General features: G+C 46.1%; 1 protein-coding gene across 1 annotated transcript in view; it reads right to left on the bottom strand.

The window, feature by feature from the left end:
• Positions 1–906: 906 nt before the first annotated feature.
• LOC113813928 (solute carrier family 4 member 11) overlaps positions 907–15,678 on the bottom strand; it is a gene marked incomplete in the record, with an annotated part of 680,863 nt that continues 666,091 nt past the window's right edge. The window contains 8 exon segments of the mRNA XM_070130678.1: positions 907–7,286; positions 7,647–7,816; positions 8,465–8,660; positions 9,524–9,697; positions 9,989–10,157; positions 12,931–13,037; positions 13,323–13,596; positions 13,908–14,114. Of these exon segments, the coding sequence (XP_069986779.1) occupies positions 7,220–7,286; positions 7,647–7,816; positions 8,465–8,660; positions 9,524–9,697; positions 9,989–10,157; positions 12,931–13,037; positions 13,323–13,596; positions 13,908–14,114 (1,364 nt within the window).

The following is a 15,678-nucleotide window of genomic DNA, read 5'->3' on the forward strand; positions in this document are numbered from 1 at the left end:
ATAACATGAAATAAATAATCAAATGACTAAGGTATACAGTAAGTGTAAAGAACAACTTGTATACCGAATGGGGAACTGTATAAACATCACTGACTAGTGTGCAAACGATGTTCAAAATGGCTCGCGATGTTGAGGTCGAAATACACAGATCCAAGGTTAATTGTAGTGACATCTTACCCTAAACATTTTCTCTCATTTCATACTTCCCACTTCATTAATTCTGTTTGTTTTCCAGGTATTTGGGCTACCGCGAGTCTTACCCTCTGTGTCCTTTATCTTAACCGTAGCAGCCAAGGAGAAATTCTACATCTCTGTCCACAAGACTACGATAGTCAAATGAACTTTAATGTTTACTCGAATGTGCTGTCTTGTTTCCAATGCCGTACTGTGTTCAGGAGGTTTCAGGGAAGACATTACTAAATACAAGAAAGCGCCTTGTGTACAGGTACTTGGCTGCAGAGAAAGAACCGAGTTACTAAATGTTATTAATAAATCAAGTATACACTGGATGTCGTAATAGATCCCTTGATTATAGTGAAGAGCCTTACGGTATCTTTTGGAAATTAAAACGTGCTTCGGTATTTTTTTCCGATGCCGTAAGGTTTGAAAATCTGTTACGTACCTGTGTCTTTGCGTTGATTACGTCGTCCCTTACCTGTCCGTTCTTGCTTGCGAACACCCACGTCTTTAGCACCACCCGTTTTCTGTGGGACTTTGGTCTTCTCTTTTGTATATTTCCAGAATCAGTAATATTAATTTCTCAAGTATTTGAGGACAATTCTCACTGGTCAGTGAGAATGGGAATAGCCATAAACGAATTTTAGTATTTGATATTGTAACAAGCTGCTTCAAATTGGTTTTACATTACAAGCTTTTCACTCCCCTGTCGGCATAGAAAAGACTCCGTTCGTGTAAAACTTTTATTTCACACTTTGTACATAAGAACAATATATTTTGATAACAATATTCATGTATAATAATGCGGGGTGGTTCAGGACTGCTACAAACGAGAAGCAGATCTCCGTCCTGCCGCACGACCATATGTTCCAGCTTGTCTCACACAGTTGTTGTTGGTGAGGCCGATGACGCAACCTCTCACTGCGGCATCAAGGGGTGTCCTGTATGATTACGTCACTAACATTTTTGAGCTATATTCTTTAGAATATGGATTATTATTTATCCTTTTCACTAGGTTTTGAATTTAAGTGACCAACCTGCATTTTTGATTTACTTGAAGTGCACTTTTATTACATGCAAGGGGGAATACTTACATTTAATGATTTGTCTTAATGGTAAATAATATGTAGTATAAAATACTGTGATTTGATTGAAATCTGATTATCATTTACACCATTATAAACACTGTGCTTATGGCAGGGATAACAGACATAGAGGGTTTAGCTAATGATAAATCATTGCAGCAATTCAAGTTTCTAAACCACACTTACACAGTTACTCTTATTACTTTAGGAATGCTGAGAACAGGGAGGATAAAATTCACTCTACCTATTAGAACAATGCATAGTAAATATCTCTCAACAATTCAAATGTAACGGTAAGTAGAAAGTTAAGTTTTGATTATATTTGATAATTATTTGATTTATATGAATCTTGTCACAGAGGAGGACTTATGCTATTCATATGCAGACTCTCATAGAATAATACTGTATTACAGATCTATCAACAGAGATGCGAACTGTGGAGGAGGAGGTTAAGAGCTGTTAAGATCTCGTCAACATCAGCGGCGCAGGAAGGAGACGCTGTCAGGGGCGTCGCTGAGCAGTTCTGTCCCACACCACAACAACCATCGTCCTGGCACGCCCACACGCAGACACAAGGGCATGGGTGAATAGTCCTGCACCCACAGCAGTAACTGACAACGTCTAGACTATGGAGTTGCAGAGTGACCGGGTGTGTGTGAGTGTCTGTCGGCGTGAGCGTGGCGGGAGCACTGACCTGTTAGTAACAATATAGACAAGGAGAAAACGTAGGCGAGAAAAAAGTTGCCGCAGCCTTGACCACATTCTAAAAGTGTGTTGTCCTCTGCTCCGCTGCTTCCTCTGCTGCGTAAGTCGGCCTTGCTGGTCCTGAGAGTCACCCGGGGCTTGACGTGTACCCGCTCACAGACGGCGTGGTTGGATTCCGCGCTGAACTTGCTCCTTCAGTCGAACCACGGACCAAGCAATTAGACTTGCGTGTTTTTTTATGAACACTGGTTAATGCCATCACTAGATTATTTTTCATAAAGTTTTTGTGACGACATTAACATCAGCGTTGTACAATTAGGACACGGTCAGGACAGCAAGAAAATTGGCCGGCGCCCCAAGGCCCCGGTCCTCGCCGTCCCGTCCGCACAAGGTCCCGGCTCCCGGCCCACGATGCCCTTCCCTCGTTTCATGTGCACATGCCTTTGCAAGGTCAGCCTTTCATTGTTCACAACCGTAGCACATGTTCACACTGTTTAACTTCATCTCCGCGGTGCGGCGATCACGCCAGGTCGCAGCGACGGACATCGTGTGGACGAACAAGGGGGCACGGGACGGCGCGGGATACCCGGGGCACAGGCCAGTGATGGAGGGCTGGGTCGAGTTGGTAGTTAGTTCAGGAGCCTGCCTGACTAGTCTACGTGTTAGAAAAAGTGAAGATACAGAATGGTCGCTCGCACGCACGGGAACCACTTGTCCAGTGCCATTTGGGGCTGTGAGACAGTAGAGTCCTCGGCAGGTATTCCGGCGCAATCGCTGCCTCGGGAATTGAATTCAGATCAAAGTTAATCACCAAGTTCATCTAATGGCGTGAATGGAACGTGTTTTCTTCTCTGGAATACACTGTAATTAATCATCTTTGCGACGAAAGACGATCGCGAGGACTGTACCGTCAGCAGAACATTTACAGCCCTTCGTTCTCAAGCTGCAGGTGATCTGCCAGCCAGTGAAGGAGTGTGTATGTGTGCAACTTATCTCTCTCTCTAATGTGTTATGATAACCAACAAGACACAATTTCTTCTTTTATCTATTAACTGTTATACGTACATGGCACTGAGACCGCAGACGCCCGCGATCTCCCTTTGTTGGCGTGTTCCGTGCACGGGGTCACTGGGCTCACACCAGGCCGGTCGTGCCTTTGCGAGCGACCAAGATAGTAATGTGATTATAAAGAGTCTTGGTTCAGAGTGGCTACACGGGTGGTGAATATAATAACAGGCGGCTGCATAACCAATAGCAGGTAAAAAATAACAATGTTTACAAACATCATCTCCTTCACACGGTTCTTAGGCTGCCATTTACTCAGTCGGTATTAACTTAGCAACAAAAATCATACACATTTTAGGTCTGCTCAAAGAAAAACTGTATAATCACAAAACTAGAGCCTATTTATCAAATATACTGTATAATGCTCTATGATAATATTAACTATGATATATTTCAACACTGGCTATGAAACTAAACTCTGGAGTTATGCAGACTGGGTTTGTACACACAGTTATTGACATTATTGTCGGGGCCATGACGGGTCATGACAGGTCCATGACATTATCATGAAATGTCAAGATAGGCCATGACAGTACCATAACAGGTCATGACAAGTCCATGAAATGTCATGATTGGCTATGTCAGGCCATGAAAGTCATAACACCACAGCAAGGCCATGGCTGAGTTATGACAAGTCATGAAGAGCCATAACATAGCCATGCCAGGTCATGACGGGGCCATGAAGCCACCAGTAACAACGCTACAGTGGCGGGCGGGGAAGGTGGGGCACAGCAGGGCACAGCAGGGCATGGCAGGCACTGCCGCAACTACAGCCTACAGCGTACGGCCTCACGCTCGCACCTTCCCCGCGCGACACCAGCCCAGTCTCGCTCCTCAACTTTACACACTTTTACCTATGCAAAAATACATTTTTATTTGCTGAAAACCCCCTGAGTGGGATCAGCAGCGTAATGTTAGAGGCTGGAATATGTCAAGCTACATGGAACCAGCTGCAGTAACTCATGGCGAGCGTGGGACACTCCAGGCGGTCTTTCATCCAATATAAATGTAGCTTGGCATATGCAAACTAGTCGGGGTTGATTGCTTTATCTCGGCCGTACTTACACGAGGCTTCACAAGCCACAACCCTAAGTGTACACGGGTCACCCATGAGGCCAGCCCGTAGGCCCAGCTGGAGTTCACACATACCCACTGTGTTCTCACGTGTGCGTATATGGGGGTGCGTCTAGATGTATGACCGTGGGGCCCTTGCTGCCCACCCGCTGCTTGGTCGACACGGGTGGAAAGAGAGGTACCAGGCCTACACACTGTCTCATGGCAGAGGGGAACGCAAGGAAGAGGGGAGGACCATTATGATAATGGGCGAGAATGAAAGAATAGGGCACGGAAGGATACAGGTGTCACGACGGAGGAAGAGGTAGGGGGAAGGGCAAAGGGAAGGGGGAGAGAAGACGAGGTGAGAGTGTCACATATGCATGTCAGAGGGAAAGCATGTTATAGGTAACATGCACGTGTGGTGTGTTGAGGCAGTGTGGTGCAGTGAAGCAGTGTAGACTGTGTGGTGAGGTGATGCCTTGTGGTGCAGTGATGCACTGTCTAGTATGGCGAGACAGTGCAGTGCAGTAACTCGCTGTGAGGCAGTGCTGAGTGTGGTATTGCTGTGTAGAAACATGTCATCAGTTTTCTTTAAGTGTGTGACAAGACGTGTCAGAACTTTCATGTGAGAAAAAAACAAAACAAAACTGAAATGTTGTGTTCCACTAACTGTACACGTGGTATGTAATGGTCTTGCATACCTGCAGTGTAGCTTGTAAATACGTGTGGTTGTTGAACTGCTCTGCGGATCTGATCCGCTAGGCGTGTAATAGAGCTATATATGGCTAAGAGGCATTATTTAATGCTGGTGTACACTGTGCTGTCAAGAATATCAGGTTGTATTCCAATTCTAAGCTATCAAAGACAGTGCATTGGTGACGACACATTCAAAGCAGGGAAATGGAGCATGTTAACAGTGTAACAAGAAAATAAGCCTAATTCAACTTAAAAAGTACGTTAGATCTAATTAGTATTCCTGGACTATATGTAATAATGTTAACTCAAGTACGTGATATATAATGCACAAAAAAGTGCGAATATAAGATTACACTTTACCACCATTAAAACTAAACTACTAAAACACTCAAAGAACGATTTTCCTTTGAGGAAAATAAAACTAGTTGGCGACTGCTGTCCCAACCTAAGATTTACACAAGATGTGCAAATTTCAAGAAGGATCTAACCTCTACATGAGGAGAAATAAGAAAGAGTAAAGCCAGAAGGAAAGCAAGAAAATGAAAATCAAACCACGTTAAGTGAGAAAATGAAGACAAAGATAACACAGGATATCGGTGACAGTAACGAACAAAGGCTAAAAGAGACACTTGAAAGACATGTACAGTCATCCTGTAGTACGAAAAAAAGGAACAGTGTTCAACAGAAGAAAAAGTGGGAACTAAGTGCATGTTCTTGATATACAGAAAGGTTTCTGTAAATGAAGGAAAATGTAGAAGAGTTATGTGATCTGTCAGGAGGAACAAAAGGAGTGTGAAGATGTGCAGAGCTATGTTGAATGTTCTTATATGCATGGTTAGCACTGGTTTCTGGGAGGGTGTCAAGGAAGAGAGTTTGTATGGGAGAACAGTGTGGCGTACAGCATAAGTAGGGGTTGCATGTAGTGTGCAGGATTTACGTGTACTGGTGATGTAATATGTGCAAAATGTAGCATGTGAGGAAGGTATCATGTAATGTGGTAACACTGGGATGACAGGACACATCACTCGAAGCGAGACGTACCCAAGACGAGTGAAGGGAGAGCGGGAACATGACATAATCCAAAAAAGGGAAACGATTAAACCCAAATCGAAAAACGGGACAATGAAACCAATAAAACAAGTGAGGACGAGGGTGAGGGCATAACAGAACCGAAGAAAGGGCTAGAAGTATTGAGCAGATGGAAGAGGGTGGGGGCGCCCCCCACTGTGTGCCGGGGCTACATCACAGGTATGGCATAACTTCTCACAGTTGCGTCATAGCCATGTCATAGTCGAGGCTCAACACATTTAGCAGGATCCATGGGATCTAGACTTTACGCGAGCATCCTGCAGGAGCCCGTGATCATCTTAGCTAGTACTGTACAGAGAGCAAGCAGGGAGGCTGCCTACTCCGGGGGGAGGGGGGGCCGCTTTGGCACTCAGGGAGGGCATCGGGTGTCAGGAGAAACTGGCGAAGGAGTGTCACTGGGTAGGGGTGCCGGGGTTATGGTGTGAGTGTGGGCAGGGAGGGAGGGGAGGGAGGGAGGTAGGGAGGTAGGAAGAAGTGGTCAGAGGGCGCACAGACCAGCGAGTCTCGAGAGGCTCCTGGCTTCAACAGTCCCAGGTGGTGGATCCCAGCTTCAACATTCCTAGAATGGTGAAGCCCTTTACTTCAATGGTGCTGGGTTAATGGGGTGCCCATGGCTTCACCAGTCCCGGGATATGGAACCTTAAGCTTTAACAGTGCCGGGTGGTGGGCCCAAAGGCTTCGATATTCCCGGGTTGATGGGGCCCCTGGCTTCAACAGCGACACGTTCGGGCGCTGCGCACACGTCTGAAGCCCAACCCCTACTGCTACCCAGCATAACAAGCCTCGCACGCAGTGGGCCGCAGGCGGGAGTGTGAGTCCCCCTCACACAGCGGCAGCGACCCGAAGTGAGGCCGTAACATGTTTGTGCGCATTACTAGTACACTTGTAAGTCTCAAGAAGAGTTTATCCATATTATTTACATGAATAATCCACTCTGCAATAGCACAAGGTCACCCGCCATGCCCAGGTGAGAAAGGTAGATTGCATCCGGTCTTGCGGACAGCGTGGGTGGCCTCGCGTGCGTCGAGTGGCTCATGTGTCAGTTTTGCATATTTATTACGCCCGCGCCTCAGCGTAGGCTTCTCTTGTCCACCAGTCACACCACATAAAAGTCTTCATAAAACTTAGTATCTACGGAAACAGGCTATGCATTGCGTACAAACTGTATTATGCACTAGTGAGCTACACCCAAAGACTACTATGTCCGCTAACCACGTAATGATTGTATCTGGAGAACACGTCATATAGCTTTTAGACGCCTTCACGTTTGGATTAGATTCCTCGCCGGCGAAGTTGCAAGAACCGGAGATGTTGGGGCGCGAGGAGGCGAGAGTCGCTCGGCACGGCTACTGGTGCTCCCCGTCCAGGGCGGCCAAGTACTTGTCCTCGATGACCATGGGGACCAGACGGTGCCTGGAACCAACGGCTGGGGTTAGACTGATTAAATGTGCAACTGAATACTCTTAAACACCTGTTGACGTCCTTGGTAAATACTGGTAACAAGGTGCTAATACTAAATAATAGTGTCTGAAGCATTTATACTTATAACTTTATACAGCGCCTACATTACCAAGCTTCTGTGATTATTTTCAGGAGAATAGGAGGCACGCCCCCGTCACCAAATTCAGATGACCCACTTTCATATGCACCGATAAAACAAAATCACAGAGACCGCGAGGTCACGATCTCCGGCAAACGCCCACATCATCCGTGATTTTGATGAGACTATGAACTGATCTAAAAACAAACATCAAAAGGCCCTCCCCGCCTCACCTGATGGGCATGAGAAGCAGCAGCGCCACGGGGAACATCATCTTCATGTACGGCCACGGAGCGAAGCCTAAGGAGCACATGACGAGGAGCTGGATCACCTGCAGGAGTGTGAACTTGTGGATCTTCCGCTGCGGAACTCGCCGGATGTAGTGGTTGGGGGGATACGCGGCCTGAGGAGAAGAGGGGCGTGAGGCGGGCGGAAAAGTAGCGGTCGGGGGCTTGGCTGGGGTGAGGGAAGGTCTGTTGGAGGTCTACGTCGTCGTGTTGGGAAGTGGGGAAGGAAGGACTGGGTTGAGGGTAAGCGTTCTGGGGGAAGTGAGAGGTTTGGCTTCGGGTATTCTGAAGCGCTTTTGAGACTGCCTCGGATACAGACTCATGGTGAGCGCTGAAGAGTCAGAGGATATCTTAATGGAAGTAAGCAATCCAGATTTATTTTTCTTAGGTTTTGTCAAAGTCATGTCATGGAAACAGACATGGTGCGAAACTAACTAGAATTACTTCTACTGATTAAATAGTCAAGTAATTTACTGTTATCTAATTACTTATCAACATATTGTCAGGTTAAAGTCAAAGTCATTTACGGATAGCAAATCAGTAATCATCTACCTTATGCAAATACGTATTGCATGTAATTTGTTCTTAATGACTGAACAACAAAGTCTTGTCCTGAAACGCAATTCACACAAAGTGAAATACCCGATAACAGAATCACTTTAACGAATGAAGCATCAACACCACAGACACTGGCACCATCAGCCTACATCAGTGCCAGAGGCCCTTCTTCCCCCTCGCAAAAAGGCCCCACCAGCGCCCCTCACCTGTTCCATGAAGAGCAGAGTGATCCTCTCAAACATCTGGTTCCCGTTGAGTGCCGTGACGGCCATGTAGAGGAAGAGGCCGTCCAGCACCGCCGTGGGGATGTAGGCGAGGGGATACGGGAGGAGGAAAATGGACAGGCCGATCAGGATGTTGGAGAAGAGGCCCGTGAGTCGCGTCTCTCGGACCTTGACGATGCTGTTGGGGAGATAATTCTCTTAGAGATATTGGTTCCTTTATCTCCCGTTCGGTTTGTGGGGAGATAATTCTTTTAGTCTGAAGAGATATTGGTACCGTTATCTCCAGGTTTGTTTGTGGGGGGGATTCCCCGGTAATGATACTTTAGATTGGTAGAGCCGATTGGGCGGGAAAAGTTTCTCAATATCCGCCAAGAGTTTTATTTACATTATGTTCGTTTCCCTTCGACGTGATGCGGGGAAGGATCGTGAATGGAAAAGCGAACAGATAAACATCAAGAACAAAATGAAGTATGGGGGAAGAGAGGGATAAATGGAGGAAAGGGAGAAAGAAAGGATGAGCGAACGACACTGATAAATAGAAAGATGGAAGGGAAGAGAAAGAGGAAGAACCGTTGCGAAGGATATTACGAAAGCAAAACCGAGAGGAGTGAGTGAGAAAAAGAACGATAAATTAGGAAGAGAGAAGAAAGATTAAGAACAAGAGAAGGAAACAGGGAAATGGGGAAAGAAGGAAAGTAGGAAGAGAGGAAGATGAAAGATTAAGAACGAGAGAACGAGAAAATCAAGGAAGGGAGGAAAGAAGGAAGAAAGAAAAAAGGAAATAAATTGACAAAAAAAAAAGAAGAAAAAAAGCCAAAAAAACAATAACAAAAGCAAGCAAGAAAGAAAATACGGAAGAATGCGAGAAAGAAAGAAAATAAGGAAGAAAGCGAAAAAGAAAGAAAATAAGGAAGAAAGCGAGAAAGAAAGAAAAAATAAGGAAGCAATCAAGAAGGAAAGAAAACAAAGAAACAAGTAACAAACCGACCAAGAAAGCAAGAAAAAAAAGGAAAAACGAGAAAAGAGACGCTCGCTGCTCACATCTCGTAGACGTGTCCCTGCTCGACCCGCTCCTCCACGTCGGCGAGCGAGCGGACGTGCAGCGGCGAGTGCGGCAGACACGCGTGCATCCACGGCAACCCGAAGATGGACAGGAACCCGTTCATCAGCGCCACCACCAGGAGGTCCAGGTGGTACGCCGGGCCCTTCCTCAGCCTGGGGGGAGGGAGGGAGGGCGAGGAGGGGTTAGACCGTGGGAGGGGTATGGGCGAGGGAGACGAAAGTAGGGGAGACAATCACATTTATATTCTCTCTCTCTCTCTCTCTGTCTCTCTCTTTCACTCACTCACTCACACACACACAGACACACACACGCAAACACAAACAAACAAACAAACAAACACACACACACACACACACACTCACACAAACACACACACACACACACACACACCAGAGAATAAAACAAAATCCCAACCAGGCAAACGTGACCATCCCCAGACTCACTTATTGCACGGATTGTTGACCATGGCCGAGCCGATGTTCTGGTCCATGAAGAACAGCATGGAGAGCGAGAAGCCGAGGCCCATGCACGCGAACACGGCGGGGACGGGCAGGCTGTAGAGCGGCGCCAACTTGAACACGTCGTAGGAGTCGTCGTAGCGGAAATGTTCCACTGGAGAGCGCGAGAAAGGCGGTTAGGTTTTTTTTATCCCTTTCTCGATTTGTTGTTATTATTATTATGTTTTTTTAGGGGGGGGTAGGGTTAAAAAAAATAAATAAATTGAGGGGGGTCTTTTTTTTTTTTTAAGTGGGACTCGAAGGTAGAAGTGGTTACAGCTTTTTTTTCAAGTGGGACTCGAAAGTACAGGTGGTTATTATGGCAGCTTGTAGGGAAGAAAAAAACAGTTTGGGAATCATGGATATGCTATCAGGTGATTGCTAGTTATATCAATAATTTTGCGACATGCACTACTTTCTTAGCTCTTGTCGTATCACTACAAACAAAGTCATGAAACTGAACTAAATTAATCAAAAGAACATATCAAACAAACGAAAAACTGATAAACTAAAATTAAACTAAAAAGTGAAAAAAACTAAAAACAAAAACAGAAGCGACGACAAGTTCCATGGGCGGCCATGTTGTCCACTCAGCGCCTCATGGAAGTGTTAATGTCTAGTCTGCATTACGTAGCATAACATGGCTCCGCCCACGCCACGCCCACACCCCGCCTAGTCCCTCGCCGAGCCCCGCCCACTCTCCCACAACTCAGGTGAACCGCGGGAGAAACATGCAAGGCGGAGATGAGCCAGGTGAAGGGGCAGGTGAAGGGGGCGTGGCGTGGGCGAGGGTCACGTGATCGCTAGGGAAACAGCAGCGGTGTAGGAGACTGGCGTGGAAACCGTCGTGGGCTGGACAGCACGCCCATGCGCCCACGGGTGAAGCCTAATGCCAGAACTTACTCTCATTCTTAACTGAAACAAAAGGAAAATACGAACAAAAATGAGAAAAGGACGCGTGGCTTTGGGACACTTGGTGATGTGAAGAACAAAACGGTAACAAGCGGAACTAAAGGGAAGATGTTGGGTCTCTTTCATGAACATGCGAACTTGCATTTTCATTTCAACTCTCTCTCACTCACTCACTCACTCACTCACTCACTCACTCACTCACTCACTCACTCACTCACTCACTCACTCACTCACTCACTCACTCACTCACTCACTCTCTCTCTCTCTCTCTCTCTCTCTCTCCCTCATTCACTCACTCACCCATTCGCTCTATCACTCACTCACTCATTCGCTCTATCACTCACTCACCCATTCGCTCTATCACTCACTCACTCATTCGCTCTATCACCCTCACTCACTCATTCGCTCTATCACCCTCACTCACTCATTCGCTCTATCACCCTCACTCACTCATTCGCTCTATCACCCTCACTCACTCATTCGCTCTATCACCCTCACTCACTCATTCGCTCTATCACTCACTAACTCATTCGCTCTATCACTCACTAACTCATTCACTCTATCACTATCACTAACTCATTCACTCTATCCTCACTCACACTCTATCACTCACTATTTCACTAACAATGTAATGGAATTACATATATACATATATTGGTGCAGGGAGACTTAACAGAAAGATTACATTCAGAAAATGTAAACAAAAAATGAAACAAAACTGTACAAAAAATTATTTGCCAAGAAATACACAAAAAAAGCTAAAATTCTATCTTCTTCAAAGTAAAGAAGGAAAAAAAAACGTAATAAAAGCATCTTGTATTGTAAAGCATTGCGTATATAATTAGTAGTAGTTTGGTCGAGTACTTCAGTTATAAGTAAGCATGGAGTTCAGTCACGTGTCTCGGTCCATTTACACTTCAGGTGATGAATATATATAGTCACTATTGCTTATTCTGAAATGTATTATACAAACTATACACTAAAGACGATGCTGTAGATGTCGATGTCAGTCAAGTTGCGTGGAATGTAGTCAAGTTCTATGTCTTTTTTTGTTGTAAAGTTGTTTCATATCGAAAGTGTTTGGTTTAGTTCTTACAAAGTGCTAGTATGTCGGTGTAGGTTATTTTATTTACAAAGTACTAGTAGAATCCTAGTGTGAAGTCTAGTCCAACTCTCAGTTCTGTTCCAAGTCATAGCTCTATTTCTTCTTGGTTCCCTCTATCCTTCCCTTTCCCTATTCCTATTCTTTCTCCTCCTCTTCTCCTCATTTCCCATCTAACCTTTCTTCCTTCCACCTAATATTCCTTTTTTTTCCTCATTCCCAATCTAACCATTTCTTCCTTCCCCCTTAATCCTTCTATTCCTCCACCTTTCTCCTCCTCCTTATTCTGCATCTAACATTTCTTCCTTCTCCTCCTCCTTATTCCCCACCCCTTTACCCACTCTCCCTACTCCCTATCCTCCTCTTATCTCATTTCTTATCTAACCGGCTTTTCCCTTCTCTACTGCTACTATACTTTTCCCCATTACCTCTCTATTCCTTTTTATTCTTTTCTTCCCTATTATCCCTCCTATCAGTCTCTCCCATCATCTTCATTATCTTTTCTAATACATTTCTATTTCTTCTTCCTCCTCCTCCTCCCCTATTCCCTTCCTCTTTTCCTCCTCCCCCTAACCCCTTCCTTCCCCTCCTCCTCACTCTTCTTCCCCCTCTTTCTCTTCCTCCTATTCCCCCATCCCCTTCCACCCTCACTCCGCCCCCTAACCCCTTCCTCCTTCCCACCTTCCCCATCCCCTCCTCCCCCTAACCCCCTCCTTCTTCCCCATCCCCTTCCTCCCTCCTTCTCCCCCATCCCCTTCCTCCCTCCCTCCTCCTCCTCCTCCCCCATCCTCTTCCTCCCTCCCTTCCTCCCCCCATCCCATCCTCCTCATCTCCCTTCTCCTTCCCCCTCCTCGTCCTCCTTAGAAGCACTCACGGTCGACGTCCCTGAAGATGTATGACCCGATGAAGGAGAGGACGATGACGGCCACCGGGAGCGCGTAGTCTGCTAGGGCCTCCCTCTTGTTGGCGTTCAGGTATGGTCTGGCGAGAACAGGGACATACGTTATGGGAGTCTGTTTAGGCCGGCGGCAGCGTTGGATAAAGCGCGGAATTATGTCGTCTCGCGAGGAGCACAAAAAAAGGGAAATGGGGAAAATAAAATGGGAGGTGGGAATGAAGTGTATTTTTTTTTTGTTGGTAGGTAGGAATTAAGTCTGTTGCTAATGTGATTTTTTTCTTTCTTTCTTTTTCGAATCGCGAGACGCATAGACGGGGAATTGCAATCGAGAATCATTTTAGAAATTGGATTGGCAGAAAAGCACTCACGTCTTGTTGAAGTTGTACAGCATGACGCCGAGCCACAGTGTACCGAACATGAGCAGAAGGTAGAGGATGGAGTTCTCACGCTTGCACACTTCGTCGACCAGCGTGAGGGTGGCGTTGGGGTCGTGGTAAGGCCCAGACACCGTGGGCGTGTAGGCGTCAGAATGATTCCCGAGGACGCTGTAGGCTGTCGCATTTAGGCTGGAGGTTTGGTTCAATGAGTCGGTGCTATTGAGTCCTCCTTGACATGCCGGACTGTAGTAGTTGGATTTGAAGTCTGTGGAAGGAGGCGGAGAGGAAGGTTAAAGGGCTGCTCGGCTCGCCACGTTTGGGTCTGAAACTAATTTGCATTACATGGTTTTGGGATTTTTCTTTGGAACAAAGGCACGGTGATAATCTTTATGTGAAGCAAAAAAGAGCAAATGAACCAGATAAAAATAGTAATTACCCAAAAGCGGAAAAAATAACAATATCAGACTAAAAACAAGATTCACCCAACCCATATACAAAAAAAGACCGCACCCCGATAAACCCCCTAAACAACCACCATAAAATAAACAAGTAAACAACGCCGCCAGGGCCCCTCACTCTTTCTGACGTCGTTGAAGGCATCGTTGCAAAAGGCGATGGAGATGAAGAGGGCGAAGATCTCCTCGGTGGACCGCGTGGACCAGCGCATCAGCCGGGAGACGTCGAACAGCGAGTAGATCACTAGGAAGAGGCTGTTCCATAGTCCCACCGCGCAGTACATCGCGTTGAAGTCTAATTTGAAGTCGTCGCAGATGTAGTATATGACTGCGGAGGGCAACGATAAGGTCAGGGAATGGCCGATAACGTGGGTGAGATAAAGCCTGGGGGAAGATAAGTGTGAGGAGGGAGGGAGGGAGGGAGGGAGGGAGGGAGGGAGGGAAAGGTCAGGGGGTTAAGAGGGAAATCAGCATTGTGTTAAAGCAGGGCTCCCGAACCCTCGAGGTCCTCTGTACGCTGGCCGCTGAAACAGGTTCCCGAGCACTCCTAAATAGTGCGGAGAGGGAATAATGAATTTATATTGATTAGTAGGAACTCAGTGCGTCCTCAGTCCACAGATGATTCTGCATTGTAGATAACATCAACAGACTGACCTTCTTGAATCTGTGAGCATCTATTTATACATTACTCATACAGTATTTTGGCAAAACATGGCAGAACAATTTACCAAAAAGCAGGTATCAGTATCAACGTGATTAACCTTGATTTGGCAGAACGGTGCAATGCACAATTCTGCCAACACGGGTGGCTAAAGTGGCTAAACCTCGAGACCCTCAAGCACCCCGGGGGATACATGAACCCTAAGGTGGGAAATCATGCATTCAACCACAGGGAGGGAGGACATCAGCGCATGACGACATCGGAGGACGAGTCGGAGTGCCTGAGTGCCTTCCACCCTGTCTGGTGCCCCCCTCGCCCCCCTCTCCCCCCTTCCCCCTTCCCCCCGCCCCGCCGTCATCACCCTGAAAGGCCCTTCGCCCTTAACCCGCAGGTCCAGGCGGTCACCCCCCCCCCACCCTGATACAACAGACGAACGACCCCCGTCAGCGACCACACCGGCTTTTTAAGAGATATAAAAAAAAGTTCCCTTGGCAAACCGGGGTCAGGGCAAGGGAAATCCTGTTTTATGGCCCCTGTTCTTAAAGCCCTTCGTGTCAGGGCAGTTCCTCGCGCGACGCGACGAGCGAGACCAGTAACCTCAGGTTGATTATTTTGCTTCATTTCCGGAGTTGTTCAAAGGGAGTAAAATGTTATTTCATTGATGACCCGCTCACCCGCAGACGCGCAGACAGGCAGTGTATATATATATATATATATATATATATATATATATATATATATATACATATATATATATATATATATATATGTGCGCGCGCGCGCGCGCGCGCGCGTGTGTGTGTGTGTGTGTGTGTGTGTGTGTGTGTGTGTGTGTGTGTGTGTGTGTGTGTGTGTGTGTGTGTGTGTGTGTGTGTGTGTTTATGTATGTGTATATGTTTATGTATGTGTATATGTGTATGTATGTGTATATGTGTATGTATGTGTATATGTGTATGTATGTGTATATATATGTGTATGTATGTGTATATGTGTATATATGTGTATATGTGTATGTATGTGTATATGTGTATATTTATACGCATTAGTGATATATATATATATATATATATATATATATATATATATATATATATATATATATATATATATACATATATATAGAAAGAGAGAGAGAGAGAGAGAGAGAGAGAGAGAGAGAGAGAGAGAGAGAGAGAGAGAGAGAGAGAGAGAGAGAGAGAGAGAGAGAGAAATGAATAGACAAAAAGAGAGA

This window comes from Penaeus vannamei, chromosome 15 (genome assembly GCF_042767895.1).
Source record: "Penaeus vannamei isolate JL-2024 chromosome 15, ASM4276789v1, whole genome shotgun sequence".
Classification (NCBI taxonomy): Eukaryota; Metazoa; Arthropoda; class Malacostraca; order Decapoda; family Penaeidae; genus Penaeus; species Penaeus vannamei.